The 13,237-nt window shown below is 47.8% G+C and overlaps 1 protein-coding gene across 2 annotated transcripts in view; it reads left to right on the top strand.

Annotated features, from left to right (window-relative positions):
* The first annotated feature begins 2,905 nt into the window (after positions 1-2,905).
* Positions 2,906-13,237, top strand: part of ROR2 (receptor tyrosine kinase like orphan receptor 2) — a 239,675-nt gene continuing 229,343 nt past the window's right edge. The window contains exon 1 of one of the 2 annotated variants that reach the window (XM_069575607.2): positions 2,906-3,220. In XM_069575607.2, coding sequence (XP_069431708.1) covers positions 3,133-3,220 — 88 coding nt within the window. In that variant the 5' untranslated portion in view covers positions 2,906-3,132. The remainder of the gene's footprint in view (positions 3,221-13,237) is intronic. The other variant, XR_011254235.2, reaches the window with a different exon arrangement.

Here is a 13,237-nt window from a genome sequence, read left to right as displayed (position 1 = left end):
CCCTCTTGCCTTCTGCCTGTCCTGGGGACAGCATGATTGTGTTCAATGTACGTGATGTGATCATTAGTTTCCTGGTATACATGCCTCCCATCCAGCTTTCTCCTACAACAAAGAGGTCTGGTCTGTGAAACCAACAAGGTACTGCATGTGACTTCCAAGGCTGAGTTATAGAAGACACTATAGCTGACACTTGGCTCTCACTCTGGGAGAAGTCACGTGCCAGGTTGTGAGGATGCCCAAGGAGCCCTGTGGAGAGGTTCCTGCTGCGAGGGAACAGGGGCCTCTGGCCCACACCCTGAGCTAACCTGCAGGGTTAGCATGTGTGTAAGCCACCTAGTGAAGACCTTCCTGCCCCAGTGAAGCCTTCCAATGGCAATTAACTTCAGCCTCATTGCAGACCCTGAGCTGGGCCTAGTTAAGCCTCTCCTGAGTTCTTGACCCACAGAAACTATGTGAAATAATGAACGTTTACTGTTTTAAGCTGTTAGGTTTGGAGGTGACTTGTTACGCAACAACTGATAGCTAATAGAGGTTTGAGAGAATAAGTAGGTCCAACCTGGCTTGGTGTCTAAGCCACATTCTTCTGACTACTAAGAAAATGCATATTTTGACCCTTCCCATGTATAGGTGTTGGAGTAGGAAATGGTAACCCACTCCAGTATTCTTTCCTAGAGAATCCCATGGACAGAGGAGCATCGTGGGTTATGGTCCATGAGGTTGCAGAGAGTCGAACATGACTGAAGTGACTTAGCACAGCACAGCATATGTACAGGTGTAAACATATTGCGTTTGTCCCTTAGTTCTGAACCTGTAGAAAGGAGGAAGATGTGAGGTACAGCAGATCAGAGTTATAGGTAGGAATACTGTATATCTTGCCAGGCTCCTCTGTCCATGGGATCTTCCAAGCAAGAATACTGGACTGGGTTGCCATGCCCTCCTCCAGGGGATCTTCCTAACCCAGGGATCGAATGCACATTTCATTCAGCATGTCTTCTGCATCGGTAGGTGCATTCTTTAGCACTAGCACCGTCAGGGAAGTCCCAGGGATAATTTGGGGAAAGAGAAAACCTGAAAAGATAATTTTTAAAAAGCTTTAAGAAATAATGTGTGACCCCACCCAAGAAACTGTCAGCAAAAATACATGTTGCTGTCTACACTCTCGCGTCAGGTTTGTGGGGAATCCAGTCGTGTGAAAATTGCACACAGACAACGGGTGAAGCATAATGAGGTCATTTCCCCAAAGTTCACACCAGGAAGTGTAAGTATATAGTAAGTGGCAGAGCTGCTCAGAGAATGGTTCCGGAAGGACAACCTCAAGCATTCGGAGTGGAAAGCAAAAGGAGTGCATGTCTACAGAAAGGACAATGTTTTGCCGATTAGCTGGGTTTTGAGGGCGAGTCCCATAAGAGATTTCTCTGCCCCTGGCTCCCCCTGCCCTCCCCCAGCCCCTGCCCCCACTCCGTCTGTCTTTTTTGCCAAAACCAGAATGGAGGAGTCTGGAACTAGTACTTCAAGACCAACTTTTAAAGGCTTATTTACTCTTAAAACATCCTTGAGGGACCCCAGGGGAAGAAAAGGGAGGAAAAACCCAAAGATAAACACCTGGCTGGGCTCGCAGAACGCCGTGGAGAGTAGTCCCGGGTTCACACCAGCGGCTCGAGGAGCAGCTGCGGGGCCGCTGCAGTTGGATAATGCTTTTACCATTTCCCATTCTGCCCTGGATCCCTGGCTGTCCCTGACCAGCCTCAGTCACAGTCCTCTTCTGCTTTAGGAATCTGTTCACCCAAACAGATTAAGCAGAGACAGAGGCCTAAATAATTTGAACAGGGGTAACTGGCGGGGCGGCTCAGCCACGTTGTCAGGAGACCACAGCAAGGGGACTTTTATTTTCTTCCATGTCTGAGGCTGTGGAGGGCCAATTCCAGGCAGGGACAAGCTCAGGGGTCTCTGGGTCTGGCACCCAAGCCCGGGACTCTCGAATTCACCCAACTAGCAGGAAATGGTGTTTGAGCAAAAACGCCAAACAAACTGCTCCATAATCAGTTAAAAGATAAATCTCACAAAGCAAACAACTGAGTCCCTGGATGTTCCGAGTCCCTTTCTCCAAGAGAGCAAAAACAAAGAAAATTCCTAAGTTACCAACAGGAGGGTCAGGCCTTCCAATTCCAGACCTTTTCATGTGTTAAGCAAAACCAAGAATAAGCAAGAAAATATGCTATTTGAATTGCGTTCAAAACGTCTTTTACAAGTGAAGCAAATTACTTCTGCATGTTTCTGGGGCTCTGCAGAAAACAGCGTTCTGCGTTTAATGGGTAAAATTACACAATTTGCTTTTAACAGTAAACCCGAAGCCACGGTGGCTTCATATAGCATCGCGCTCCCGAGGATTCCCTCCATGCAGCTCCACTCCCAGCAGTTTCCGAGCACTTTGGAGGCACGCAGTTGTCCCCATTGCTCGCAACGTAGCGAGCAGAGGCCGGGAGGGCGCCGGCGGGGACGCTGCCCTTTTCCTTGAAAGTTTTGCTTCTCTTCCTCCCGCGCCACCGGTTCCTGGGATTGGGTGTCTCTCTGATGTGCCCGGTGGAGGCCGGCGGGGCACCAAGTCGTCCTGAGTTACAGATTTACCGTTAGGCTCCCGGGGGTCCCGCCCTTAAAGGTGGGTGCCAACTGCGCCAGGAGTCTCTGTGGCGGGGCAGTCCCCGCGAGGTCTGGCTGGACGTCCCCAAGGCTCCACTTTTGCGTCCAAGCGTTCTGAGGAGCAGGCCGGGGGCGGGCACGGGAGGCGCGTCCGGGGACGGAGCGGCTGCCCCCCGGTTCTGGCCCCGCGCTGCCCGCGCGCCCCGCCCGCTACAGGCGTGTCCGTCCAGCAGGGGGCGCCAGCGCGGGCCTCTCGCTCTGCCCATCGGGGCGGGCGAGCCTGGGACCCTGCCTCCCTGCTTGCCCGCGGTCCGCCCCCCGCGCGCGTCCCGCCGGCCCGAGCCGAGCGGCGCATCCGGGCCGAGAGAGGAAGAGGACCGCGAGTTCCTCGAAAGGGACCAACTCGCCAAGCGCCCAGGAGAAAGGGCAGCGGACGCGTGGCCGACAGGGGTGGTGGCGCCGGATCCCCGCGCCCAGGCCCCTACGGCCCGCGGCATGGCCCGGGGCTCGGCGCTGCGGTGGCTGTGCGTCCCGGCCGTCTGGGCGGTCGCCGCGCTCTTGCTCTGCGTGTCCAGGGCCTCAGGTAGGACTCACCAGCCCGCGTCCACCCGGGCGCACCTCCTCCAAGCGCGGGCAGAGGGCTTGCCCCTCGCGCGCCCGTCCCGTCCCTCGCGATGCTGCTGCTCCGGCCGCCGCGCCGGCGCCGGCGCTCCTGGGCGAGGGGCGCCTGGCGGGGGCCCCCCTCCCGTGCCCACCTCAGCCCGGCTCCGCATCTGCGCCCCGCCGCCCGGGGCTGCTTTCAATAAGGCGCGCTCCTGGGACGCCTAAGTGTTTCCAGAGGCTAGGGCGGGCGGCGCCGGCCCCCGCGAGGAGCCCCTAGCCGGGGGTTTCCGAGGGTCGTGAGTGTGAATGCGGCCGCCGCCTGGGTCCTCAGACGTGTCCGAGGTTCTCAGGACCTTATCTCGGCCCTGCTCTCCGAGGTTCTTTCCAGAGCTCCGGGTCCGTGGCGCCCGGGTCTGCGCCGACATCTCCCCAGGGCCGGCGCCGCGGTGGGACGAGGCTCAGGGAAGGGCGCTCCCGATCCCCGCCCCTTGGTTGGAAGGGAATTTGGCTTCCCTTTTGTTGGCCCCTCACCTCCTCCGCCACCGCCGAGAAGTGGCCAAAGCAGCGTTTCCTGTGCCTGGGGTCCGGGGTCCCCGGGCCGCCTTTCCGCTGCTGGAGACCTAGCCTTTTTCGGGCTGGCTGGAGGGTGGGCCAGGCTCCCGGGTGGCATTCCCCTCGAGGGTCGCACGCTGTTGGGCTGCGTGGACCCCGGGGCGAGCAAGAGGTGCTATCGCATTCGGTGGAAGCTAGGGGGATCGGTCTAGGGTGCCACGCTGTCCCGATACCCGCGCACCCGCCTGCCCGCCCCCACCCCGCCCCAGCCAGCCAGTTTCCCGCACCCTGCTGCGGAGAGGGAGGGCGGCGGAACCTCTAGGTTTGAAAGCTAAGGGGGTTCACCTCGTGACCCAGAAATGTGTGAGCCTCCCCTTACACCTAAGTGGGTCTCGGTGTCCCCCACTCAATGTACTGTGCACCCTCCCCCCGGCATTTCTGCACGTAGGTGAGAATTAGACAAAAGGCACAAGAAGGGGGCTCGGTGGTTTTCGTCTTCTGCTGCCAACTGCGCGCTCCAGAGATCCATCCAACGATTCAGGAATGCTGGGCAGCCTTTCCTGGGGGGCGTTTAGGTTTAATACAAGAGCCAATTACGTCACACATCCTTGGTTACTTGATTTGGGAAAGGGGTTTGCGTTTCTGTCGCTGTCCCTTAAAGCGTAAGCCGCTCAAGGTGCACGGTGCAAAGGTAAGTAAACCAGACCTAAGTTAGTCTGTGCGTTTTAAACAGCATCCCTCTGGATTTCTACACCCCTTATCCAGCTAGAATCCCTCTCCCGTTTCGAGTCAAGCGGTGCATTTGCTGCGCTGCGGGAGGGGAAAGAAGGGGCTTAACCGCGGGGACTCGACGTGCCATTGAACAGCGTTTGCCGGGTGGCCGTGTGGGGGTTAATTGCTCTGCAAAACCCTACCGCGCAAACCTGTGGCCCAGCGGTTTTAGTTGCATTTGCCAGGGGAGAGTTAGAAGTGGGTGATGTGAGAAAAGGTGATGGGTCTGTTCCTTAAATCAAGATTGCAGCTGACTGGAAAGTTGCTCGCATTTTGGGCAGTGGAGTTTAAACATTGCCATAGTTTCCAGTAGAGTTAAAGAAATCTCTGAGGAACAAAGCAATCCAATATCACTGTCCTTAATTTCTGAACCCTGTGTGGAGGTAATTTTCTTTCTCCAGTAAAATAATAGTAATTTCTATAGGGGAGGGAGTAAAGAAGCTGTTTATAATTCTCTTTCTTCTGGAATGTTAGGTGAGGTGGAAATGCAAAGAATAAGATCATATTCAAACTATGAATACAATTTTATGATTACAGGAGATTCAAGTATTTGGCATCTTTTCTGCTGTAAAGAGGAATCCCTGTAATCTGAGTGTATTTTATACGCAAAACATACGTTACTATGTAAAAACAAGGAAACGTTATTCTAAAAGGATTTATAAGTTCTATGTTTTTATAGAAGGCTCTGTTCCTTAGGGAGACAAATGCTTAATTTTGGGCTGTGTGCTCTGCCTGGGTTTGACAGGCTGGGAGTTTTGGGGTCTCCTCACCCCTGATTTTGACAGTACAATGTTTACTTCTGGCCCAGATCCCTGGAGTGATGGTGGTAATAAATAATGATAGTGATCCATTTGAAAGTAAGTAAATGAAAACATCTTGAAAAAGAAGACTTTGTGGAAAAAGACAAGTTTTTATATACTCTATAGTAAGGCAACATGTTTTTCTTATTATGGCTGTGTACCAAGAAAAAAGCACACATTTGAAAATTTTCAGTATTTAATAGCAAAAGCAAGTTTAACCCTCATGTCTACTTGACAAAAATGGCATCTGGACAATGACCACCACTGTGCGGCATTCAGTGTGAGCTGCTGTACTGAACTGTTTATAAAAATGGTGATAGGTGACTGAGGGGCTCTAGTCAACGAGGCTGAACTCTTGATTAGTAAAGCAAGTCATAGTTAGAAAACTTACAAGAAATCTGCTTAACATTTTGCCTTCAGAAAAGCAACATGGGTTTAAAAAGGTACATTGACCAGGGGTTTTGGGTGACAGCGATCTGCAGATTTACAAGGCAATGTGAAATATCATTTCTATTTTTATTGTTAAACCATTTTCTTGTTGTTTGGTCAAAATACCGCTGTAATTGTTGTGTGTGTGTGTCACTCTCTGTTATGGTGTGATTTGTCCTGAATTACTCGTTCCCTGTGAACGTTTTGTCTTTCTACCCTTGGTTTAACCTTTGAGACATTGAAGCCTGGAAGAATTTGGGTTTCACGCTCTAGCCTTTGGAATCTTTTCCTGAGATCAATGGGATAGAAATGCAGGGGCAGGGGAACAGCCTGTCTGACAGGTAGGAAAGATTAATCCCCTAAAGAGGGATTTCTAAAGCAAGGTTGCAGCTGGAGAAGTGGCACTCCTTTAAAATGCATTCCATGGGAGGCCAGGATGTGGAAAGTTATCATTATCATTGAGTGTGAAAGGCTTAGCACCCCCCTAATCTGTAGAGCCCTGGCCACTCTGATTCGGCATAGGAAATTTGTGCACGCTAACTCTTTTCTCAGGGAAAGGTGTAATTATATACTTCCAAATTGTAGTCAGGGAAGAGAAAGTGGGTAACTAACTGTTATCTGCACCCAAGGTTTATAACCATCTTCTAAAACATTCATTGATGTCAGGGGCCTTTTGGTGTTTATCTGGTCCATTCCCTGGGAACTTGAAGGGGGACCGGCAGCATCCTGTGCTTACCACCTGGAGAAGGGCTGGGCTGTGAAGCTTTGGGTTTACTCTGCTGTCCCCCATGGGGATCCTCTTATGCGCTGTGATATGTTCCTGGTAAAGAAAGTTGCCGTTAAGATATTTCTTTCTTTGGGGACCCTGTGGTGACTACCAGGTGGACCCTATGAATACCATGCCTGGAAGGTATCAAAGCAAAGTAACCAGGGGGCTTTGCTTTGCAGAGAAGTGTTGCTGATTAAGTCTGGATTTTACATGTCTGATAGCAATTTCATGAAAGGACAGCTGGGCTGAAAGAACTGGTTTTGAAAACATTGCTTCTCAGTGACTCTTTGAGTTCTTTGGTTTTGTACTGTAGAATTGTATCACTGTAAAAGAATTGCTACGATTTTGGTGGGTAGTACAGTCTTCTTGAGTTTTGAAAAATCTAAGCAACAAGACCAGTTCTGGCCCACTAATTATGGCAGCAACTGGCTGGGGTTTGTACCAGCCTTCTTCTAGTATGTATTTATTTGGTTTTGCCGAGGAGCTTGCCAAGTTGGAAATAAGGGCGGGACAGCTCTGCTTGCATGTGCTGTTGTTATAAAATATGTCTGGGGTGTGATCTGTTTAAAATCATATTAACAGAGTGGCCAAGGAATTGTTGAACAGTGTTGGGAAAACCTTTCAAAAATAAGGAATTGTGTTGGTGTTATTTGTACCATTTTGGGGATTTCTGTTTTTTTTCCCCCCCAAGTTTTACTGAAAGAACCAAAAAATCAAAAGTCAAAAGCCAAAGGGAAGGAAATAATTACAGAAAAATCTAGCCTGATTAGACTAAGTGGCTTGTCCTCTAGAAAGTCTTAAGTTCCAGTGAGATGTGGTGTGTGTGTCTTTAATTGTCATTGGAATGAGCTTCAGTAAGCACTCTGTCACTTTTGAGATGTTATCTGGGGAGAATGTGGCAGCTTCTTCAGATCCTCCTGGAGTGGGGGAGGGTTTCCTTCCAGCCTCGGGGTTTCCACACCTCGGTGCCCTCCTGGAGGGCTAGTTAACTCAGTGTGCACTTAAATGACAGAAATCCTCACTGTAGGCTTGTGCTGTGGAGTATAGGTACATGTAACTATTTAGGTTAAAATTAATTAAACTGAACTGAAATGAAAGATTCAGTCCTCCACTGCACTAGCTGCATTTCAGGGGCCTCGTGTTTGTGGTGCTAGTGGTAAAGAACCTGCCTGCCAATGCAGGAGACACAAGAGATGTGGGTTTGATCCTTGGGTTGGGAAGATCCCCGGGAGGAGGGCATGGCTACCCACTCCAGTATCCTTGCCTGGAGAGTCCCATGAACAGAGGAGCCTGGAGGGCTACAGTCCTTAGGGTTGCAGAGAGTCGGACACGACTAAAATGATTTAGCACACAAATGTGACGGGTGCTCGAATGGTCCAGGAACTTAGAGGACGTTTCCAGCACTGCAGGAAGCTCTGTCCACCACCACTCCTCTCTGCCGAGCGTCTCTGTGTTAGCAGCTGTTGTTTTAGGAATGTCTTGTGGCATCCAGAGTCAGGGAGGGGCTTACCTTGTTTACTTAGAGTTCTGTTTGTTGACTGTGGGAGATTTAATGGCAAAAATGAACTGGATTGACTGAGTCTAATCTGTAGAATTAGATTAGAGAGGCTTCCCCGAGAGGGGCTTAGCAGAGGTGTGATGACCAAGGCGACAAGTATACACTTACGTACCATATAGTGCTGATTTGGGGAAAATGTTAGTTCTAAAGAATTCACATATTAAGGGCTAGACAAAATGATATGAACATGTTGTGTGTGCGCATGTGTGTGGGAGGGCCACATCATGGCTTCAGTGCCATTGAAAAAGCACATGAAATGGTCATAGTGATGACTGTTGATTCAGATTAGACTGAGTCCGACGTAATGGAGGAATCTTCAAGTGTTGAAAGGAAACACGAATCACATCAAGGTTTAAAGCGCAGATGCAAAAAAATCCAGCACAAGAAAGGACGAAGAAACTTTACTGATTACTGGTTGAATTCCCCCGCACAATGCCAGGCACATTTGGGGTGTGCAAAAGCAGTTTCCCACTTGGGGAAGAAAATCACCGTAGGGGTGAGACAGGGAGCTGGGGAGATGATCTGAGAACATGTTCACGGACCAATTCTCAGTCCATTCTGAACCGAGCCTTAATATGCTTCAGCTAGGATTTGCCAAAGATTTCCTGCAGCAAACAGCTCTGTGATAACGCCTGATAGCGGCCAACCTTCCTGAGATCTTCTCATTTACCTCGGAGCCACCACGTGGGATGTGGTGGAATGTGTTTGTGGAATGTGTTTGCAGATGGGAAAGGGCAGAGAGAAGGGCGGTCGTGGAAGGAGGCAGAACCAAGAACAGCCAGAGCACTGTCCTCAGAGAAGGGGAAATGGTGTGGAGTCAAGAGGGTGAGGATCTTAGCTCTCAGGCAGATGCAGGGTGTGATGTGATAAGCAGGGCAAGATATGGTGAGCTACAGCCATGTTTTCAGAGGATAATTTGGCAGCAGCCAGGGGTAGTGGTAGGGGAGCTAAGTGGGCAGTAGTTGCACCCCAGAGGGGAGGTGCTTGAAAAATCAAGGGGCTTGGCCTTGGATTTGCTGGGGGAATTCCCAGGGAAGGTCTTGGTGGAGGAGCATCCTGGAAGGAAACTGAGGCAGAAGGAAAATGTCCAGTTATTCCTTAGGGGTCTGGAGGAGGGACACACACAACAGTTTGATTTCTGACAGACAATGGGCACTGGGAAGGAGAGTGAGTAGGATTGGGGGGATGGTGAGGAATTGAGGGGGGGCGTAAGAGTTCCATCTAGAAAGTGAGCCACTTCTAGCGGATGGTAAGAGGGGTGTAGAAAGGGAGTGAGGGCCAAGGCTGAGAAGGCTTCAGGCGCAACCTCTGGGTCACACTTGGTTATGTGCCCACCTTGATGTCCTGTTGCAGGATTTTGCCTTATGTTTTCAACTGTTAGCGAACATTTGGAAATAACATTTAGAAATTGGGAATTTTTCTCCAGACAGTGAAATAACCACCAGGTCACTACAGTCTTTGTATAACACTGAAAACATTTCTAGAGCAGCTTAAAGGCTACCGGAGGAGATGGTGACGAGCGGGAGCTCTGTCTTAAGTGAACATAAGACATGGAGGGAGGGGTCTAGAAAGTGACATCAGTTACCTCAGATCTTTTTACAATAAAGGCAAGTGTTAGTCGTTCAGTCATGTCCAACTCTTTGCAACCCCATGGACTATAGTCCACTAGGCTTCTCTGTCCATGGGATTTCCCAGACAAGGATACATTCCCTTCTCCAGGGAATCTTCCCTACCCAGGGATTGAACCTGGGTCTCATGCATTGCTAGCAGATTCTTTACTATCCAAGCCACCAGGAAAGCCAAAAATAAAGGTAAAATATGTATAAAATAGAGCTTTGAACCCATTTTAAGTGTACACTACCCTAGTGTTAAGTATCTCCACCTTGTTCCACCGTCACCACTGTCCATCTCCAGAATGGTCTTTATCCCCCAGATGGAGACTTGCCCCCGTTAAACCCCAATGGCCCATTCCTCCTGCCAGCGATGACGGTCCCCATTCTACTTATGAATCTGACTACCATAGATATCTCAAATAAATGGAAGTGTATGATATTTGTCCTCTTGTAAATGGCTTCTTTCACTTAACATAGTCTTTTCAAGTGTTCATCCATCTCATAATATATATTCATACTTCTTTTTAAGACTGAGTAATACTCCATTATGCACACATGTACCTACACCCCGTGCATATACCACAGTTTGCTTTACCGCTTTTTCTGTCTGTTGGCAGACATTTGGGTTGTTTCCATCTTTTGGCCATTGTGAATAGTGCTGTTATGAACATAGTTGTACAGGTTTCAGTCCTTTTGGATATATACCCAGAAGTGGAATTGCTAGATTGGAGAAGGCAATGGCAATCCACTCCAGTACTCTTGCCTGGAAAATCCCATGGATGGAGGAGCCTCGTAGGCTGCAGTCCATGGGGTCGCGAAGAGTCGGACACGACTGAGCGACTTCACTGTCACTTTTCACTTTCATGCATTGGAGAAGGAAATGGCAGCCCACTCCAGTGTTCTTGCCTGGAGAATCCCAGGGACGGGGGAGCCTGGTGGGCTGCCGTCTATGGGGTCACACAGGGTCAGACACGACTGAAGCGACTTAGCAGCAGCATGGTCATCTAAGTTTACTTTATTGAGTAATCACCATGCTGTCAACATGAGTTATTTTCTGCTTTATTGATAACAGCCTTCATAATGAGTGTGAAGTGGCTTTGATCTCATTGTGGCTTCGATTTTCATTTTTCTAATGATTAGTGATGTTGAGCATTCTTTCATGTCATTTGTATATATTTCATGGCCATTAGTGTATCTTTTTTTGGAAATATGTCCCAGGTGACCCTGATGGTAATGAACCTGCTTGCCAATGCAGGAGATGTAAGAGACATGGTTTTGATGCCCTGGGTCAACAACATTCCCTGGAGGAGGGCATGGCAACCTGCTCCAGTATTCTTGCTTGGAGAATCCCAAGGACAGAGAAGCCTGGTGGGCTACAGTCCATAGGGTCGCAAAGAGCTGACACAACTTAAGTGACTTAGCATGTACTGTTCAAATCCTTTGCCCATTTTTAAATCAGATTGTTTGGGTTGTCTTGGTTGAGTTGTAGGAGTTCTATATATTCTAGATATTGACTCTTTATCAGATATATGATTGCATTTATTTTCTCCCATTCTGTGGGTTGCTTTTCCACACTGTTGATAATATCCTTTGGTGCACAAAAATTTTTAATTATAAAAATCAACGTATCTATTTTTTTTTAAACCTGTGCTTTTGGTATCACATCCAAGAAATCGTTGCTAAGTCCAATGTCCTGAAGCTTCTCCACTTTGTTTTATTCTAAAAGTTTTATAGTTTTAGCTTTTGTTTAGGTCCTTGATCCATTTTCAGATGGTAAAGCGTCTGCCTGCAATGCGGGAGACCCGGGTTCGATTCCTGGGTCGGGAAGGTCCCCTGGAGAAGGAAATGGCAACCCACTCCAGCACTCTTGCCTGGAAAATCCCACGGACAGAGGAGCCTGTTAGGCTACAGTCCCTAGGGTTGCAAAAAGTCGGACACAACTGAGAGACTTCACTTTCACTTTCTTTAGGTCCTTGATCCATATTCAGTTAATTTTTGTAGATTGAGTAAGGTAGGGGTTTGACTTCATTATTTTTAATGTGGAAATATAGTTTTCCCAGTACCCTTTGTTGAAAAGACTTTTCTTTATTCATCGAATAATCTTGGTATCCTTGTCATTTGCTCCACATGTAGAGTGGGGCAATTCTGGATTCTTTATTTTATTCCATTGGTCTGTGTCTATCCTGTTGTCAGTGTTTTGATTATGGCAGCTTTGTAGTATGTTTTGAGATCAGGAAGTATGGGTGCTCCAACTTTTTCTAGATTGTTTTGGCTATTTGGGATCCCTTGAAATTACATATGAATTTTAGGGTGGATTTTCTCTTTCGACAAAGGTGTCTGAGATTTTGATAAAGATTGCACTGAATTTGTGCATTGCTTTGGATAGTCAGTTCAGTTCAGTTCAGTCACTCAGTTGTGTCCAACTCTTTGGGATCCCATGAACCACAGGACGCCAGGCCTCCCTGTCCATCACCAACTCCCTGAGTCCACCCAAACCCGTGTCCATCGAGTTGGTGATGCCATCCAACCATCTCATCCTCTGTTGTCCCCTTATCCTCCTGCCCTCAATCTTTCCCAGCATCAGGGTCTTTTCAAATGAGTCAGTTCTTCGCATCAGGTGGCCAAAGTATTGGAGTTTCAACTTCAACATCAGTCCTTCCAATGAACACCCAGGACTGATCTCCTTTAGGATGGACTGGTTGGATCTCCTGGCAGTCCAAAGGACTCTCAGGAGTCTTTTCCAACACCACAGTTTAAAAGCATCAATTCTTCGGCGCTCAGCTTTCTTTATAGTCTAACTCTCACATCTATACATGACCACTGGAAAAACCATAGCTTTGACTAGATGGACCTTTGTTGGCAAAGTAATGTCTCTGCTTTTTAGACACCTTAACAAATCTTATAGTTCACAAACACAGATTTTTTTCCCATTTATTTAGATGTTCTTTAATTTCTCTCAACAATGTTTTGTAGTTTTCAGTAAACAAGTCTTTCACCGACTTGATTAAATTTATTACTGGTATTAATATTTTATTCTTTTGATGCTTTTGTGAATGGATTACGTTCTTAATTTCCTTTTTTGGATTAATTTCTGTTACTATATAGACATGCAGCTGATTTTACCTGTTAATTTTGTATCCTGCAAGTTTGTTTAATCTGTTTATTAGCTCATATAGAATTTTTGTGTATCTATGTGTAAGATCATGCCATCTGTGAACAGAGATAATTTACTTCTTTCCAATTCTGGATGCCTTTTATTCCTTTTTAAAATTTTTGCCTAATTTCTCTGTCCAGAACTTCCAATATTATGTTTAGTAGAAGTGGTGAAAATGGACATCCTTGTCTTGTTCTTGGTCTTAGTGGAGAAGTTTCCAGTTTTTCACCATAGAGCATGATGTTAACTGTGAGCTTGTTTACTATGTTCAGATACTTTCCTTCTGTTCTTAGTTCATTTTCATATATTTTTGTCTAGCTCTGACCTTTGCAATAAGTTAATGTTTTGCAT

The sequence above is a fragment of the Ovis canadensis genome, chromosome 2 (assembly GCF_042477335.2).
Source record: "Ovis canadensis isolate MfBH-ARS-UI-01 breed Bighorn chromosome 2, ARS-UI_OviCan_v2, whole genome shotgun sequence".
NCBI lineage: Eukaryota > Metazoa > Chordata > Mammalia > Artiodactyla > Bovidae > Ovis > Ovis canadensis.
This window is presented reverse-complemented; position numbering and strand designations above follow the sequence as displayed.